The sequence below is a fragment of the Lolium perenne genome, chromosome 1 (assembly GCF_019359855.2).
Source record: "Lolium perenne isolate Kyuss_39 chromosome 1, Kyuss_2.0, whole genome shotgun sequence".
NCBI lineage: Eukaryota > Viridiplantae > Streptophyta > Magnoliopsida > Poales > Poaceae > Lolium > Lolium perenne.
The window spans coordinates 156,460,830-156,480,060 of NC_067244.2; the positions used below are offsets into that span (position 1 = coordinate 156,460,830).

At 43.3% G+C, this 19,231-nt stretch overlaps 1 protein-coding gene across 23 annotated transcripts; it reads left to right on the forward strand.

The window, feature by feature from the left end:
- The first annotated feature begins 3,734 nt into the window (after nt 1–3,734).
- Nucleotides 3,735–18,309, forward strand: LOC127308950 (uncharacterized). 23 transcript variants are annotated; one of them, XM_071819281.1, is made up of 9 exons: nt 3,735–4,009; nt 6,280–8,849; nt 9,359–9,522; nt 9,630–10,660; nt 10,817–10,905; nt 12,329–12,651; nt 15,425–15,511; nt 15,895–17,023; nt 17,322–18,309. In XM_071819281.1, exon 2 carries the CDS (start codon nt 6,384–6,386, stop codon nt 8,562–8,564), a length of 2,181 nt encoding a protein of 726 aa, XP_071675382.1. In that variant the 5' UTR covers nt 3,735–4,009; nt 6,280–6,383; the 3' UTR covers nt 8,565–8,849; nt 9,359–9,522; nt 9,630–10,660; nt 10,817–10,905; nt 12,329–12,651; nt 15,425–15,511; nt 15,895–17,023; nt 17,322–18,309. The 23 variants fall into 23 exon arrangements, 20 of the variants coding, with proteins under 20 accessions (XP_071675382.1, XP_071675417.1, XP_071675418.1 ...); XM_071819316.1 differs by having other exon boundaries at nt 15,895–16,085; nt 16,160–18,309; XM_071819317.1 differs by having other exon boundaries at nt 15,895–16,085; nt 16,164–18,309.
- The last annotated feature ends 922 nt before the right edge of the window (nt 18,310–19,231 follow it).

A 19,231-nucleotide genomic window follows, 5' to 3' on the forward strand; every position in this document is an offset into this window, starting at 1 on the left:
GGGAGTGGGGGAGGATGAAGGAGAGGAGGGTGGTTAAGGATGAAGGGAAGCGGGCTTAGGTGGCCGACCGATAATTTCAAACCTAGTAGTAGCACACCGGTACTAGATGCGTCACTTCTATTTTTTGTGAATCTTTTCGTAGAAATCTAAATCCTCCGAATCTATATTTTCCTTTTTGATTTTGAGGAATCTAAAAAACGGTAAACAACTGTAGGGGTTGAAATCGGACGTATTTTTTTATTGTAGATACATTTTCATCTAAAAAGAACTTTTTCATCGGAAGTCGTATGCAAAATCTAGAACCATTTTACCGAAACATGGAGCCATTTTGAAAAATATAATAAAAATTAAGATTTGTTATTTTTTATAACAACTAGAACACATAACACATAGCCATCTCAAATGATTTTAAAATTTCTATCATTATTTTTTATTTTATTTTTAAAATGAAAAGGCGATCCACGGGGGACAAAAATCTCTAGCCCCGCTAGACATACCAGTGGTGCACCATATCTAGGTGTGCCACTGATGTGTTATATAGCAGTGGCGCACGCCCTAACCTAGTGTGTCACCTGTAAGTTTCTAGCAGCGGCACACATGCTAGTGGTGGGCCACAACAATATAGCAGTGGTGCTCCACTAACACTATGTGCCACTAGCAAACCGATGGCTAGCTATTTTTTCTAGTAGTGTATCGTCATGTGTTTTTAGTACATCATGTTGTTTTATGTATAAATCCTTAGCCCATGAGAATATCGATTATGCTCAAGAAGGTGTACTTTGGTTGTTATCAGATGTTGTCAGTAACAGAGCGATCACGGTAAATGACCGTGCGTTGTTACGGACGCTCAATTTCGTTCTATAAACGTAAAAAAAAAACACAATAATGTGGAGGATATGACAAGGTCAACACCATCCAAACCAAGGGAAAGAGATGTAGATTCGGTTGTTAAAAATTATAAGAAATTTATCTGAACTTAGTTAATTCAGAAAATTCAATTTATTTTTAGTTTTACATGAATGTCTAAAATTCTCATTGCTCACTTTCTTCTAGGTGTTTTCGGTAAATGGATCAATTTATTTTGGGGAACTTTACTATCTACTTTTTCGTTGGTGGGTTTCTCTTTTTTTTTGCACAAAGAAGGGGTCTAGAAGACCCCGAAAGAACCTCTGTTGAAAGACGTGGCAGGTAAGTTTACAGACATACCCTTTTACAACACTCGCACTAAAGAACTAAAAATTTGAGGATAAGGCCTGCCAATATACAAAAAACACCCTAGAACTTAAGATAGAAATGCAGTCGAGTCCCTGGGTGCCTCCGCCACCAGACACCGGCGTCCTCAAGGCGTCGCCGCCGAGGAACAGGGCGCAAACACTCGAACACCCCTTTCCGGCGTAGATCCGTCGCCGTTGGACGCCTTGAGGCCACCGGGGACGCATCACTTGGTAGCAACAAAGCGTTAAGATCCAGCAACTAGGACGAAGCAGGGCCTCCGATCTGGAGGTTGTTTATGATGGACCGCCATGCCGGCCATGGATAGCAGAGGTAGAGATACCTCTAGCTTGGATGCACACATCGAAGCAGAACCACCGCCATCGTGTACGTAGGTGCCGCCTGAAGAAGAGCAAAACTCCTCTCTCCCGTCTCCCCTCGCCAACCCGGCAGGACATCGACAACAAGAGAGCACAGCTCCCCCTTCTCCGAAAAACCTCCACCACAAACACTGTCTTTATTGAAGGAGACGGTGTTCCTCTTCCTCTCAAGCAACTCCGGCCACCAGAGCAACCATACGAGAAGGAGGAACCCTAAACAACACCCGATCTGGCTGGACAGATCCAGCAAACCGCTTCACTCTAATGGCATAACGCCAGACTCCAGATAGGTAGACCACCTAATCCTACAGCTATACATGAGAGAGGGTCGGCCTCTCCTCCCCCATCCACTCCGGTCGGCAGAGCCACCGGAGGAAAGGGGGAGGAGCGCCGAGGCGACTAAGGACGCTCTCAGATGAGAGGGGTGGAGAGAGAGAGGGGGTGGGAATGAGAGCCTCTGTGGATGCTAGTGGGTTTCTCATTATTTTTCATATTACTTTTGATTGCTCCTTTGTTCATGTTCTCTCATCTAGCGATGTGCAGTACACATAACTTTCACATTGCTCACTTTCTGAAAAAAAAACTTATATTTTCGGAAGTAAAATTTATATAAATTTTTGATAGCATCTGCCTCCGAGATTATAACATCGGCAAGGAAAAAAACAAGCCACCAACATACAACATTAAAATAATTTAGAGCGCTACTTTCCTATTGAGTTCTCTTGATCTGTTTGTGAGACGTGATCCACCTGTTGACGATACCCGCCAGTAGCAAGAAGGGTTTGCGGCGGTTGTCGCATGTATACAACAAGGTGAGCGAGTGCACACTCCCAGCGGTGACGATGTGGCTGCATTCAAAGAAACCACCGACGAAGGTCAACTCGTGCCCATGAGGATCCACCCTAATCCATGAAGGTTGTGGACTCATGGCCAAGATCGCGGTTGCACGCCTATCGAGTTCATCATGGAATGAGAAAAAAAAGCGAGCCTGGACGCTTTCCCCCTACCGTCACTGTAGCAGGGGCGATTTTCTGGATCCCGCCGGCCAATCCACTAAGCCACCGTCGATTCGCCGGATCCCCGCCTCCGTCGGCCGCTCCGGCGGCGGGAGGTTGGGGATCCCGTCTTGCAGTGTGTATAGAGTAGGGTTTGGTAGGTCTCCTGCCGGCGGCGTCGAGGAGTGGGCGGCGCGGTCGGGGCGGAGTTTTGTGGTGGCGGTCGGCCTCTCCGGCAGTGCGGCTCGGTGGAGCCTCTCTGCAGATCGACTACTTTGGCCATGTGTGCAGGTCCTTGGAGCTGTGCTGCATGGCGTTCCCTCGCCGGTGTCCATGGTGCGGTGGAGCCGGACGTCTGAAGAGCTTGAAGGTCTTGGTGATGTTGAGCAAAGCGACGATGTCGGCGGTGCTGGGCGGAGGTTCCTCGGAGCTGAGTTTGTCGACTTCCCGGCCGCAAGAGGGTCTTCTCCCGTTCCAGGGTCAGTGAGGAGAAGCAGCGGCGGCGCGCCGTCATACGTCCTCGTCGTCGTCGATGCAGTCGGGGTCCTGTTGGCCTTATCTGTAATTTTTCAGTTTGTTAGGGACCTTTCTGTAAGAACTTTGGCTTAATATCATCAGTCCTTTATCGCAAAAAAAAAAAAAAAAAAGAGTTCATCATGGAATGAAATCGATCGAATACCACCCATCGGCATGGACTTTTGAAAGAGAGTCACTCAAAGATCGGAGGACAAATCTGTTAGACTGCTGCTTGTCTATGGAAACCATGATTATTGCTAGGCCTTGGGAAGACTCGTGTTTAAATTTTGAGATCTCTATCAGAGGGCTGAGGTGGTGTGTTGTAGACATAGTCCGTGTAGGACTAGAATTCTACTCGAGTAACACTACACCTATGGGCTAATATCTATGGAAAACAACTTACGGACCTACTCCCTCCGTCCTACAAGGAGGATCGTACCCACTGCACCAAGAATCTAGAAGGGAGGAAGAAGCCGTAGTACATAGTACTGACTAATGAAGCGGTGTGTTTAAGTGAGAGAGAATAGCCAAAATACTACTAGTCAAAACTGAACACTACCGTCATATGTCAAAGAAACTCAGTGAGTCAAACCGTTAGTACCCTATCAGTTTATTTGGTATTCCAAAATTACCCCTGCAAACTTCTATCTCCTCCAGTCCAAATTCCTCACGAGCAGAGCCGCCGCACAGAGCAGCCATGGCGGCGGGACGAACCACCCCACACCCGCGCCTCCCTGCCACTCCCCTCCCCCTCTAGCTTTCCTCCGCCCGACCCCCTCCACCACCGCGCGCCGCCCCTCCGCCCTCCGCCCGTCGCGCGCCGCCCTTCGCTCGACGCCCTCTGCCCGCGGTGAGCCGTGGCCGTGTGGCAAAGCTCCGGCACACCTCCACAGGAACCCTCCCTTGGTGAGCCGGCCCTTGTTCCCCTGTTTGTTCCCAATATATTCATTGCAATTGCAGCAAATTCAGAATTTGCTGTGTTTATGTGTTTCAGAGTCGATCTGATGGACGATTTCAAAGTAGAAATAGACGTCCAATCTTATTTGAAAGTTGTGTCGAAATGCTGTTAAAGTGAGCTGAGATAGTGTTGTACGGAGTATTGTTTTCTGTTGATCTGTTGTTGAAACGTTGTGAAGAGACAAGGGCATAGGGCTTTCTTGAATGATGTTAGTCTCAGTTAAACGCTAGTGGTATTTTGGCTACAAAAACTGAAGTGAGTGTTATTTTGGCAAGTTGGTTTTCACTAGTGGTATTTTGGCATGTTCGGTTTTCACTAGTGGTATTTTGGTTATTCTCTCTAGAATCATAGACTACCTCAAATTTCAGAGGCATGCCCAAATATTTGAGCGAGTTCTCTGTCGCCGCCCCTGCCCACCTCTGCCGCCGCCGGCGCTTCCTTCAGCTCCCGGTCGCCATCCATCTCGACGTCTCCGCGGTCGCCCAGCTTGTCCTAGTCGTCGTCCTGTTCCTTCTCTGGATCGTCCTGCTCCAAGATTGTGCTCTCTCTCTGGTCGGCTTGCTCGTTTTCCTCCCATTCCCCACGGTTAGTGCTTCAATCCTCGCTAATCCCCACGATTAGTTCTTGGTTAGTGCTCTAGCTAGTCAGTATATGTGCGTGTGCGCTTGTTAGGAGCTTGATGCTTTTAGGAAAAAATTGCATGGCTGGAGATGGTGCTTCCTGTGTTAGTCACATCGATCGATTGCATTCCTTGACTTTCCAACACTTGTTTCTGCTGTGTACATATGGACCAACTAAATAAAATTGATCATATCCGAGATCAGTAGCATATCTTTTTATTAGACATACTTGCAATCTGTGGCTCCTGCCAGTAACAATCACCGGCTCCTGGCAGGGTTCAAATTCTGGCACAAGTATTTTTCACACAGACTCGGATGTTTTTTAATCAGGTTTCAAATTAATTTTTTAAAAAAAATCAGGTTTCAAATTCTGGCACCAGCATTACAAGCTTTATGGTAGTACTTAACCTACGATGTGTCAGTACCAGTAGGCTGATAATAACTGCCTCTTTCGAGTCCTACACATTATTCTGAAGTTTCTAAAACTCAGTGTGTCTGATTTGGATGATGACTTCATATGCCTCTACATTCATCATACTCAGAAGTTGCATCAAGATCCTGATTAACAACTCATTGCAAGGAAAGTTGTAAGCCTTCTCACTGGATAGTATGATTGCCAACTCACTGAAAGGAAACACTGGACACTCGATTGCAGGATACTAGCCCATTTCCTCTCCACTCTTTATTTTTAGTTTTATTTGATGAGAGAACGTCCAACTATGTAAGTACTGCTCTGTGAGTTGATTCCCTAGCTGACCTGTAATATCTCAATGAATCTAGATGATTGCCGCGTAAATGAGTTGAAATTGGACGGGTGCTTCCTTTGCAACCTCTGTTTAAGTCGATCTGATATGTTATCTTGTAATAATATCTTTTAGAAAATATTCTGTGTGTATAGTATACAGAGCTGAAAAACTGTGTATTCTAGCTGGATTTTGGGTCGGCCCTGCGGTACCCAATGGGCCAGCGAGACCATGATTTTCTCGAAATGGGTTGACCCGTGGCCCATAAAATTGGACTTGAGGCCATGGGACTAAGTCCAACACCAGTCGCCAGGTCCGGGCTGGCCCATTCCCATCTTGAAACAGAATGAACAATCAGACCTCCACTCTGCCTCGCACCACTCGCTGCCGTCTTCCTTCCTCGCGCCGCCGCTGCGAGCTTGCTCTCTCTTCCCAGCTCCCCGTGACCCTGCAGCCGCAGATCCCCTGCTGCACGCTCCCTCCCTCCTACCCTACCTCCATCCAGCGCGTACAACTTGGAAGGGCGCCGCGCCGCCGTTACCAGTGTGATTGCCCTGTGCTCTTTTACTAGAGCTTTATAATTTCTACTCAGAAGCAATGCTAGATAAAGATTCATGTTGATTTGTTCTTCGAAGTTTCATTCAATGCATACGTTTGATAGATATTTGTACTTTGGTGTTATGTTGATGTTGTATCTCCCCAGTTAGATTTTTCTTTTTTTCTTTTTGAACAACAGCAGCAGCTCTGCCTTTTTATCTGGACAGAAAAAGAGGAAAATAATTTTGATTGTTTCTTGCAGGAAATTCTGATATAAACTTGTAAGCTTATTTTATTCTTTCTTGGTTTTCCTCTCAGTGAACTGAAAAAGGAAGCTTGGTATATGAAGTGCAATCTTTTTGTGGGATCTTCCTTCTTTGACTGGTGCCATCAATGTAAAGACGGGTTGGCATTCATCGTCTATGCACCGAGCAGTGCCAGGGTTCCTGCACCGAGTTCTTATAAACAGAAATCGGCCCCCGGTGTTGTGCCTTTCCTCTCTGGCTTGTTGCTTTAAGAGCTTAGATTATCAAGAACCCAGTCGAAGCCCTTTTTGCAGCGAGTATAGAAGCCGGTGCATTCATCCTTTGATCACACTAGCAGTCCGGACATCGAATTTGGATGAGGCCAGAAAGATCACCTTCAGGGAGTGTGTCAGGTTATATGGGCTATCCCAGTCAGTTCGGTTGTTTGCATTGCTTATGCGGTCATTCTTGCCGCATGGAATCACAGAGATCCGGTGCTTGATTCAGAGCATTGTTGATTACTGCGGGGATGCCGGGCCAGAGTTGTTTGAGTTGGCACCTATGTTGGTCAGCAATATGGGTGGGTCGATGACGTTGGTACAAGTTTATGCCACAATCATGCGGATTTTTGTAGATCTGTCAATGTTTGAGGATGCTCTTCTCACTTACATTGAGGCCAAGAAGGTTGGACTTGAGTTGCGAGTTTGCAACTTCTTACTGAAGAGCTTAGTTGAAAAGAAACAAATCCTGCACGCAAGGAGTTTGTTTGATGATATGAAGAGTTCTGGTCCTTCACCAAATGTCTACTCTTATTCAATTTTGATGAGTGCGTATACGCATGGAGATAAGTTATGCTTGGAGGAAGCCTTTGAGCTTCTTTGTGAAATGGAAACAAAAGGCGTGAGGCCGAATGCTGTAATCTTTGGTACTTACCTTTATGGGCTTTGCCGTGCCAGACAGGTGACATCTGCATGGAACTTTCTTCAACTGATTTGTCAGAAAGGCGACCCTTGCAACATTTACTGTTTTAATGCAGTGATTCATGGTTTCTGTCATCAGAATCAGGTTAAGAAAGCTATAGAGGTGTTTGATGTGATGAAGAAGGGTGGGTTTGTCCCAGATGCCCATAGCTACAGCATATTACTTGATGGGTTATGCAAACAAGGGGATCTGTTGACAGGCTATTACATGCTTGTTGAAATGGCAAATAATGGAATTGCCCCTACTCTGGCGAGTTACAGTTCGCTTTTGCATGGTCTTTGCCGAGTTGGAAATATTGAATTGGCATTTGAGCTTTTTAAGAGGCTCAAAGACCATGGCGTCAAGCCTGACCACATTGTGTACAGCATTGTTCTTCATGGTTGTTGCCAACATTTGGATCTAGACATTACCTGTGACCTTTGGAATGACATGGTTCATCATAATTTTGTTCCAGATGTCTACAATTACACTAGTCTGATATTTGCATACTGTAGACATGGGAACCTTGAAGAAGCATTGAGGGCATTTGAGCTCATGCTCGATAATGGGATAAGTCCCAACATTGTGACCTGCACAATTCTTGTCAACGGCTTCTGCAACACTGGGCGGATTGCTGAAGCCTTCATATTCCTGGACAAAGTGCGTCAGTTTGGAATTGTCCCCAACCTTTGTACATACAGGGTTATCATCAATGGCCTGTGTAAGGTCAACAAATCTGATGATGTATGGGGAATTTTCGGGGATATGATAAAAAGGGGATATGTTCCTGATACTGTGATTTACAGTATTATTATTGATGGTTTTGTCAAAGCTTTGGATCTGCATGAGGCTTTCAGGTTGTATCATAAAATGGTGGATGAGGGGACAAAACCTAATATCTTTACGTATACGAGCCTGATAAATGGTCTGTGCCATGATGATAGACTTCCGGAAGTTATGACATTGTTTAATCATATGATTGGGAAGGGTATAAGACCGGACATGATTTTATATACGTCTCTAATTGCATGCTATTGTAAGCGCTCAAACATGAAGGCAGCTCTGGAAATATTCAGAGAGATGGAAAAAGGGGGTTTGCCAGCAGATGCTTTTGTTTATACTTGTTTAATTGGTGGCTTCAGTAAAGTGCTTGCAATGGATGGTGCAAACATGTTGATGGAAGAAATGATAAATAGGGGGCTTACACCTACTGTAGTAACTTATACAGATCTCATAATAGGATATTACAAAACTGGAGATGAGAGGAAAGCTAAGATGATGTACAAGAGTATGCTCCAGGCAGGCATTACACCGGATGCCAAGATGATGTGTATACTGGGCCTTGACAATTGTGAAGATGATTTTGAGGATTCTCAGAAACAGAAGGGCGTATTATAGGTTTTTCAAATAAAGATATATTAACTTGATCAACAGACTGATTTCATAATGGCGATGAGCTCTAATAATCAGTCAAGCTGAACCTAGCCCTTTTGAGTTGTTGGTGCTGATGTACTTCATTGCTATTATGTCCATGAAGAGAATGAGAACTTCCAAGGATGAAGCTATTTCTTGTTACACGAGTAAGTGTTGAACATTGCAATGCTTACTTTGAATATGACAAAGATGATTGTATAAAGCCAATTTGTGTTATGAATTGATAGTTGAGATGGAGCCATATCAGAGGTATGCCACCATTTCATTTATCCTTCCTTTTCATGGTTTTCAAGAAGTTCCTCTGCAGTGCACTACCTTGAAGTCAATGTATGATTAGTTTCACAATTATGGTCTTGTATTTCTTGTTTTCTTTGCAAGTTTGGTTGAGTATCAACTGAAACGTTCACATGCATCCATCAAGACCAACTTGGCTGGTATGCAATGTACATCCACTCCATTCACATCCACCTTACTAAGAAAGAAAACAATGGAAAGAAGCAGAAAACCATTACAGGGCACCACACATATTGACTGCTATAGTGAAGAATATAGGTCCTTGCAAAATAGAACTTCAGCACTACTGCAAACCCCACTTCCGCGCATTTTGATATATCCTGGAACCATTTCCTCACACAGAGAACTTACAATATAATATATTAGGGGAGCAAGAGTACTTGTGCATCTAGTTGCCTCTTTTTTGTCTGCCCTTTATTGATTCCATTTTCGTTACCTGATGTGCATGTAAAAAATGATTTCAGGATGTCAAAGAAGTCGACAAGAATCCGAGTAGATTGCATGAGTATGTAGTGCTGGTAGTCCTATGTGTTCAAATTCTTTCACTAGGCATACTGTCAGAGAGGTAGCCTCTCTTGATTGTTAAAGCCCACTTAGTGGGCAGATTTCAGAATGTGAAGATGCTAAGGCAGGTCTTTCTGTCTTCATTCTGCATCATCTCCAGTGTACATTAACTGATGCATACTTGGCAATATAGCTTCTTTCTTGTATCTAAAGCTAAATTCGGTGCTGCAGATAATGAGCATGCTCGGGATTTGTTTTCTCCATATGACCTTGAAAAGGTTGGGTTCCACTATCATTGAGATAACAAAACAGAAGAACCAACTGTTCACCCAGCACCCAAAGTCCACTCGAAACACTGGCCGTGATGGCTCATAGATGTTGCTCCCATAGCGGAGAGTCAAAGAGTGCCCTGAACTCTTGAGCGGCGCCATCGTCCACCGAGAGCTCAGAGGGTGAAATCCCGAAGGCTTTGAGAAAGACGGGTTCAGCTGCAGATGTTTTTTTCAGTAACTTGCCTTGAGAAGGTGCAGGGAAACTGAGTCCATCTCCACGCCATGCCCTGAAGCAGAGCCATCTTATAAGAGCTCTAAGCTCCCAGGGTTCCGAAGGCTTGTGGTTGCTCCACAGGTTTTACATGTTTGTAGTCGTTCGATCAAGATCGGACGAGTGTCAGGCATACATTCAGTCGGTTCAGGCTACACGTAAAAGCTTCTGTCCGTTTGGTCCACCCTTGCTTTCCATCATCACAAGAAAAAAGAAAAAAGAAGCAAAATCTTCCGCTCAGTCCACAGATGGCCACCCCCGCAGGTCTGCCCGCCGGCGCTGCAGCCTCCTCTTCCACTCCCACAGGTCTGGCCGCCGGCAGTCCAGCCTCCTCTTCCGCTCCCCAAGGGAAGGGCGCCACGTCCTCTTCTACCCTCCCCCCTAACTACTGATTGCCACAACCATCCAGCCACTCCCGTTTGTGGAGGTAGCGGAGCCGCGCCTGATCTGTCAAAGACATAGGCGAGGCCGTGAAAGGCCGTGCTGTTGCCGGAGCCCCGGATCCACGAGGATGCGTGACCTAGCGGCAACGCACCGGTGATAGCGATCGCAATCTATCCAGAGGCAAAGCCTCTCCGGTGCCGACGTCTCTAGCCAATTTTGGGAACAAGGTCGCGAGGTTGTGCATCCTTGACTACGCCGGCGACGATGAGCAGCAAATGGATGCTGGGACGGTCTGTCACGGAGAAGATGAAGGAGCAGTGAAGCGAAGCGAGTAGGTGATTCTCACATTCTCACCTTCTTCCTATCTTGCATCTCCTCTCTGGCCGCAGACCTTTACCAGGTTTTGTTTTGCGTTGGAAGATAGAGCTTCGGTGGAGTAGAAGAAATTGGTGATCTTTGTAAATGCATTACTGAACTTACATTTTTTTCAGAATGGATGATGGTACACTAACACCTGGTGATTGCGGGCTCTTCTTCCACTACCATGGTGAATGATTGGTTTATTTTTCTGCTCATATCGGTAATTTGTGAGATATATATGGGTTGCCTTGTGACCTTTACTTGGATTATCGATGGTTTTGGAAGTGTTTCTTATATGGGAGACACTCCCATACATGTACAAAATTGTTGGTATATAGAATTCGTGATAAACATTTTTGCAATCTGCACTAATATTCAGAAATGAAATGCATGTTTCCTTTACTTGGAATCAGATGAATAAATTGTTACCAAATAGGGTTGTTTGATTCTCTAAACCTGGTTGTTTTTTCACCAGGTATAGTACTATTTAGCAAGCAGCATTACTCAGTTATATATCTGTTGCACCAGGCAAGGAAATTAAAAGTACATGTTGCTATCTATGTAAATACTAATGTCCAGTACATAATCGGTATTTAGTTGGCCGATCTTTCAGAATCAAGTAGTTATGTTTTTTGAGGTAGACCGACATTTTTATCATGAGTAATGTCTGGATCCTCACATGAATTTCATACTATTTTTTATGTGCTACTTAATCTATTCATTTATTACAGATCTATATTCAAAGTAGACTACTAATGTAGTGCATACTGATTACTGAATAACAATATTTTTCTAGAAATCTTCATGATTTTTTAACGGGTTCTGAATTCCTTGTAAAATAAATGTTGTCTTGCAGTTCACTTTGATACATTTTTATGTGCTTACTGCAGTTTTCCTATTTTAGCATATGTGTTAATTGCTTGAGGCCTAGGTTTATTCTTTTGTTGCAGTTGTGCTTGGAAAATTATATTTGCAACATTGTCAAGGGTTTATGAATCATCTTCATCTTCCAGTTTGTTAGTCCTGACTCCTTCTGCTGTGTTCGTCTGAGCTGTTGCCACGCTAGCGCCCCATTTTTATCTGGTCTATTTTCCTGTTTTGTTATTTCCTCCTCTAATTTATCTGCAATACTATGTTTGTATCGTACCTGCTGCATGGAGGCTCTGGTGGTTACACCAGTTTTGGCCATGATTAGGGCGCTTTGGAAAGTCGGTGTTATTTTTGTTTTGTTGAGAAGGTGGTCGTTGCCATTGTTGAGGATATGATTTGGGTGCGATTGGGGAGGCGGTGGACTGCTTTGTCTTGGGCTGCTATTAAATTTGGCTTTGCTCCTTTGTGTGCACTCGGGTTGGTTGTTGACGTGGTGCTTACTCTCATTATTTTGTGTGTGTTTTGTTTTCTTTGAAACTTGAGCTCCTCACAAGAGCATGATCTTTCTGTGCGTAGGAAGCATAACCTGCATTTGCACCAGTGAACATGATCATCAACAAAGCCATCAAGCACTTAGTCGGCCAGGGCACCCCTGCAAGAAATTGCACAAAAATATTTTAGTTATGCACGATTTCTGTTGATCAACGTTTAGGCATGATTTCAGACAAGCTTTTGGCTGTAGATCTTACTATGATCTGTATGTTTATGCTCAGGTGAAGCTGCTGCCGGACACGCTGGTGTACCAAGACAAGTTGGCTTTGTGGACTGGAAAGGAAGGGCATGGGAAGTAATTCCGCAGCGTGTGCTTGGTGAACATCATGTATGCCTTCCACGGCGACGAGGCCCACGATAGCAGCCCCGGTGCAATAAGTGCTAAGAACTGAGAGGGTGACAATCCAGCTGCTGGAAGATCCTCCAATGGTTGCAAGTATACAATTCTCAGTCTGATGGACTGTCTTCTATTATTTGAGAATTTTATTGTTGCTTCTTGCGACTATAGAGGTTATACTGGAAGTCTGCATCGCCATTGCCATAGGTAAGTCCTCTGCTCCTAGCTAATATGTTGATTTTAAAATAAAACGGCTTGTGGTCATGTCAATGGTTTCTGATTGTGTTTGTGCTGCTTTGTGAGCCGGCTTCTACGAGAGTGTAAGAGTGAGTAGAACAGGGGGCCATTGTTTCTAAACTAGATAATTTCCCGCGTGTTGCTGCGGAAACATTAGATGAAATTGTTAAATTAAGAGATGCTTAGAGCAAACATGTATATAATTCGTTTTTGATAGCACATGCATAAAAATCCATATAAGAATCTAACAATCGCTGCCTAAATACATCACAAACTTCAACATAAAAAACTTCTAGAAAAAATCACAGAGCATGTCCTTTCAATATTTATTTTTTGGCTGGGAAGGATGTCCTTCAAGTGGCTACAAACTTCATGCGGGAATAGGAAAGGGAACGAAATACTATTTGGCTCTATGATGATCGTACATATCTTTGGAATTTCTGCTTTTGTGTGTCTACTGTACAGACATAATGCTCCCAAGCAAACTGGCATTGTCTATGTCCCGAGTTCACCTGTAATATTTGCAGTGAGAAACAATGACATCAGTAAATAATAGGATCATGCAAAAAAAAGAAGTGGATGCTTATTTTTCAGATCCAAAATGTTATTATTGCATAATGAGTGAATGGGAAGTGAATTCTTATAGCCTCTTCTACTAAAGTTAATTGACCATTAGTTTAATAAACAGGATTCATGAAATAGATCCGATTCTAGAAGTAAAATCAACTGACCATTATTAGTTTAAGAACCAATAGCTCATATTCTTGAGTCTTCAAGATGCAAGAAACATTATTCCTGAAATAGATCGGGTGCTGGAAGCCAGGGCATCAATAGCTGCAGGACTGACCAATTGGCTTACCATAATATATCAGTGTTCATCACAATATAAACACTGTAACTTTACTATTTTAGCTTGTATAGACCTGAAGATGAATTGCCGCAAATTGATAATAATAGTGAATGCACATCTGGACGCTCTATATCTCTATACTCTGAGCTTTACAACAGATCTGCCACAATAAAATACTATTCATCATAGTTCTATACCACGAAGTAATTTTGTTTCGAAAAAAGAGAACGATCTAGAGAATAAGATCTAAGGCCAGGATCGCACTTACAGGCAATTGACATTTGCATAGCTCCACCTCCCTGCTCACAAAGGAAGGACATTGAACATTAACTTTCAAATCTGATTTAGAAAATCTAACCTTGAGGTGGCACGTTCTAGGCAGAGTAAGCGCCATTGATAGCAGAGAAGAGTGGGAACCATTTCAAAGGCCAGCAGCTAGACTACCTGCAATCCAACCAACATGAACCAACCTTGAATGAATAAAATTCCAATCAAATCGGAGCAGGCAAAACCTTGAGCAGGTTTCGAGCGGGAGGTCAACCTAGCAGATTGACAAAATAAGTGAGGGGATAAAAAGAAAGGGAGAAGGAGAATCTGGCCGGACAGCAACCAAACCGGAGACCTCTACCAAAGACGGACGTGAGCAGGCCGGCGCTCGGGATCTACATGGAACCACGGGGAGCTTCTTAAAGATCAAGGCGCGCCGGTTCAGTTCAACCTAGCTGCGCTCCGGTTAAGTTTGATCTAGAAGCAGCTTTTTCTGTATTTAATGATGGCTGATGAATGATGGGCACCATAGAGCGGTTTCACAAGCAATTATGACCATGAATCTCTGCGGCGGTGGAAAATTAAAGAAGATTTAATGGCGAGCGGCATGTACGGCTGTCTCTTCTAGCCCAAATAGAAGCTCAAGTGGACATGCCCAGGCCACGTACAGATATGTGTGACGTCTAGCCCAATGTCGAGAAAAATCGGGAGAGGCAGAGAGCGAGCACGGTCGAACGATAGGCAACGGGAGGCAGAATTAGTGATGACGTGGACGCATGAGAGGGCTCTAAAATGGGGCCATCTATTAAGATAGAGAAGATTCTGATAAAATTCATCTATATTTCTGGTACTGGAACATGTAGTCATCTACTACTCCATGACATGTACTGTTTCCCTAATTTTACATCAACTATCTTGCCCATGTATTTTCTGATGTTTACCATGCGCACGTGTGGATGGTGAAGAGTACTACAGTATATGTTCCAATGGGCTATCTTGAAGTACATGTGGATGTCCTCTCATTTCCTTGCTGTAGCCAGTTTGGCACTTTCTCATACTTAAAAGGTATGCTGGATTTGCATCGAGTTGGTCTCTTTAGTTTAGGAATGTTTTTCTATCTATCAGTGATGTTAGGTTGTGGCTGATGGAAAAAAAAACATTATTGTAGGATGTCTAATCCCTTTTGAAAAACTAAGCTCTCCTAATTTAATTAATTTCACATGGTACGAACACACTATAGGTCCGTCAAATTACATGGTCGCTTGGTTTTGTCTTAGATCAGGTATGGTGTCAAAATATTTTTTATGAACATAGGCCTTGCATTTTCTCATAGGTAGAAACAAAAGAGTTGGTCATACGTACGCCATCAACTTGATGTCCATGGTGTAACAATCATTCTTACAAGGCGTGCGAAAATATAGGGAGACATATGTGGTTGACTTCATCCATCATGAATACATCGTTAGCACATCTATGTGCCTTTTTGTCTGCTAGATAGTTCTACATGTTAGAGAATCAGCGATTTCGGTTTGTTCATTCATTGCTTTTCCTTGCTGGATTTTACTCCGCTAGATAGCCACCATGGTCAATAAACTGAAAGTATGTATGTTTCTTTCTATGCATAAGGAGGGTATGCTCCATCTTTCATGAGCCTTCCACCCCGAGGTATGAGTTGTTGAGTAGGCCGTGACAAATCTACAGGGTTACAATCAGGTGATGGTTGATCCAGTACATGCTGTTTAGTATATTATTTGAATCTAGCAATGGATGATTCGGCACATCATATTACTTTGTAAAACAGCTCGGCCATTTCCTTTTTTGAAACTTTCCTCTCATTTATTGGATGATTTGTGGCAAGTATAGATTGGACATAACAGATCTACATGTTACTAAGCTAATTATAGACTGATAGTTTGTTCCCAGTCAAGCTTTACATTCTTTACATTAATTATTTTTAATCTTGATTTGTTCAAGCATTTATTTTTCCAAAACGATACATAGCGGTGGATGTACATAGATAGTGACCAATGAAATAGTATGATACATCATACACAACTCATGTGCTCCTAAGAAGACAATTATCTTGACCAGGACAGTGTTGTAACATCAAATAAGGCTACAGAGGAAGGGGTGGGAAAAGGAGGAGCCGCTTGATCGTTTCTGTCGAGCTGTCATTGATCTGATCGGTTGTGATCGCCTCCAGTGCTCTACTTTCCGGGGCCACAGCCACCATTGCTGGTTCTACTGTGGGGTGATCCATTCTGTGCTGATGGTACCTCTAAACCCCGTATGTTGTTTCCTAATTTTAGCATCAATCGATGGATGGTATTTCCTGGTCTTCGTAACTACTATGTCATTCAGGTAGAGTGATTATGCAGTGCAGAAGCCATGTGAAAATCGATTACTTCCCTTCACAGATGGATATCATGCAGTGAGCCCCATAGGAAATACAACTCTTTGATTACATGTAAGATACAACATGGTTCAGGCCATGGGAGTGATAATATGTGTTGTTTTTATATGCATATTAAGAATATTTTCATATGATTTATGTACATTGTAAATTTGTCATAGACGTTATCAGTTTGGTCATGTAATGTCCAGTGAAGTGCCTAATTCTTCGGCTTCTCAGTATAAATATCAAGTTTGTACCTTTCATCCGCTAACACCCTAACAAAACAATTGCTCGAAAGAAAAAAGACATCAACAAAACAATGGGCGCGGCAGAGCGCGCCAGGTTCTTCTAGTTCACACCATGGAGGAGCAGAGCCATTCACACCAGGGAGGAGCACCCGTATCAGGTTGCACTATCAAAGAGAACGAAACAAACAAACCAACTGTTCACACAGCATCCAAATTGCACCCAAAACACTGATGAATGCTCCAGTTACCACCATTTCTTCAAGATGTTGCAGCATGTGGATACATTCATGATTGATAACATGTGCCTGCTATGTTCTAGGTCCAAGTACTTTTTTGTAAATAATATAGCTGAGACTAATAGTCTAAATTCCATGGTACATGTTGATTTCTACCTCATTCCATTTAATAGCAGTTGCAGGTTGTCATGGTGAATTTAGCGTTCAATACCGAACTTAAATATTCATATTCATTTTGCTACTCCAAAGTGCACCCAAAACACTGATGAATGCTCCAGGACCACCATTTCTTCAAGATGTTGCAGCATGTGGATACATTCACCCAAAACACTGATGAATTCTCCAGGTACCACTATTTCTTCAAGATGTTGCATCATGTGGATACATTCATGATAGATAACATACTTTTTTGTAAATAATATAGGTGAGATTTATAGTCTAAATTCCATGGTACATGTTGATTTCTAGCTCATTCCATTTAACAATAGTTGCAGGTTGTCATGGTGAATTTAGCGTTCAACACCAAACTTAAATATTCATATTCATTTTGCTACTCGCCATTACATTGTGTTCAATCTTTACTGTATTAAGGAACCGTTCCGAAACACTACTTGATTTAATACAGTTGGGTGATCCCTTTCCAGAATATCTAATTGGGTTCATTGAGCAACAATCTGGATGGTAGCTCTAAGCCTCTCCCTTAAAACATTTATGTCAGAGGCACTGTACACCAATAACCTCACATGCGAGGTGATGTGTCAGTTGTGATCATGGGAGTCTGGGAAACGAGTCGAGTTGCCGCGTTCTCAAGGGCTTTTGGTTTGTTGGCTGCGAGCTTCGCATAAGGGGGTTTTGTAGAGTTGTATGAAGGTTAATATTTAAGAGTACCGTGTTTCAACTACCTTCAACAGAGGGGATTTTCAGCTCTTCCATATTCACTGGTGACCTCGATTTATGTTATATACAACACAGCACAGAAAGCTAAATGCAGTGGTTGCAGTGTTTTGCCTACCTTTTTTTTTTTGGAACTGTGGTTACTTGAAGGTAAAATACACGGTGCATAAGAGATTTAGCTAGTGCCATGACCTGATTTTGTTATAAAAAAGAAGATATTCATCATTCAAGCAGTTCAAAGGCTGAGTGGTTTGAAAAGAAAGGATGTACAAAGGAAAATGCGCGGGTAGTTGATTTGGATAGCAAACCCAGTTACGACGCTTCCTGGACAAGTACTGGAACTGTGAATGTCTCTTATAGTTGAGAGCTTCAGTCCTTCAGGTCTTTCCTGGATAATCCCGCCCATTCTGCTGTGTGCCTGTGTCCAACGGCTGGCCTTGTTGCCCTTCCCAGAGTTCAGATCCCTGTCACTTCGAGATTTCCTTGTCCATTTTGCGGGGAAGCCATAGGTTGAAGAAGACAAGATGTCCAAGTCAAGATGAAATGCCACCAATATTCAAGAGCAGGTCAATTATGAAGCAACAAAAGAGTATCACATCAGCCATCTAAAAGGCAGCTGTGTGGCGTTCTAGTTTCACAAGTGTAAAAAGGGTAATGCTTTGAAACTTGAAGCTCTGGCAAGCTATACTAGCATGGTTTTGCCAGCTGATTTTTAACAATTCTGTAGACCGTCCTTTCCCTCTCGATGTTGTGCAAATGAAGCCCCTTGACCGAGTCTATGTAGATACTCGCTGTGCCAAACTGGTACACCTAAAAGCCATTGTAGAATTTGCAAAGTCTAGGCATAAACAACAATCCGTGCTCCATTGTGTACACCTGGATAGACTCCTTGAAGTTTAAATCAACCATGGCTGCCGCTCCTCCCGGTACCGACTGATAAGAACACCAGTCTGATGTTTGCTGTGCCACGTAGCCCGGAATCTCACTTGATAACCGAGTATGTCCGGAAGTTATTTGTTTACACGTGGGAGCAATCAAGGACGTCCATGGTCCCAATGTTGTTTATTGATCCTAAAGGATTTTAGAGTCATGTCTACATATTATCGAGCCTGCTATGTCACACACTTGAAGAAATCCAATCTATTGTGTGAGCTTTATTTATGGTATGTGGTAGAGAGAATTATTTGAAATAGTTTTGCGACATCAAAATAGTTTCAGGGAAGCATTAGAGCAATTATGGTGTTACACCAATAGTTTCGGAGAAGCATCAGAATTGTTTCGGGACATCTATAGGGTTGATAGAGAATATCGGAAGCATTTTGGAGTTATTGAAATTGTTTTGAAATTCATTGAAATTGTTCTAGGAAATTTTATGAGAAATTTGAACTCTGGGCTTTATTAGAAAGTACCGGATGAGTGTTGGGACGCTGAAAGGGTGGCCAAAAGGCCACAATTCTCTAGGAGGGCCCATGTAGGCTGGCGGCTAGAGCCCCAAAGCCCTCCCCTATGGCTGCACCTTGGCAGACTATGAATGAGGGCCCCTATGAATTAGGAGGCTGGCCAACCCCACTTTGGGGTGGCCAAGGAGGGGAGGGCGATGCCTAAGGGCAGCACCTTTCCAAGTTGATCCCCTTCCCCTTCCTCCTATGAAAAGAGAGGC

Excerpts from the sequence above, each read along its gene's own strand:
- LOC127308950 (XM_071819287.1), top strand. The coding sequence starts at position 6,384 with ATGCACCGAGCAGTGCCAGGGTTCCTGCACCGAGTTCTTATAAACAGA.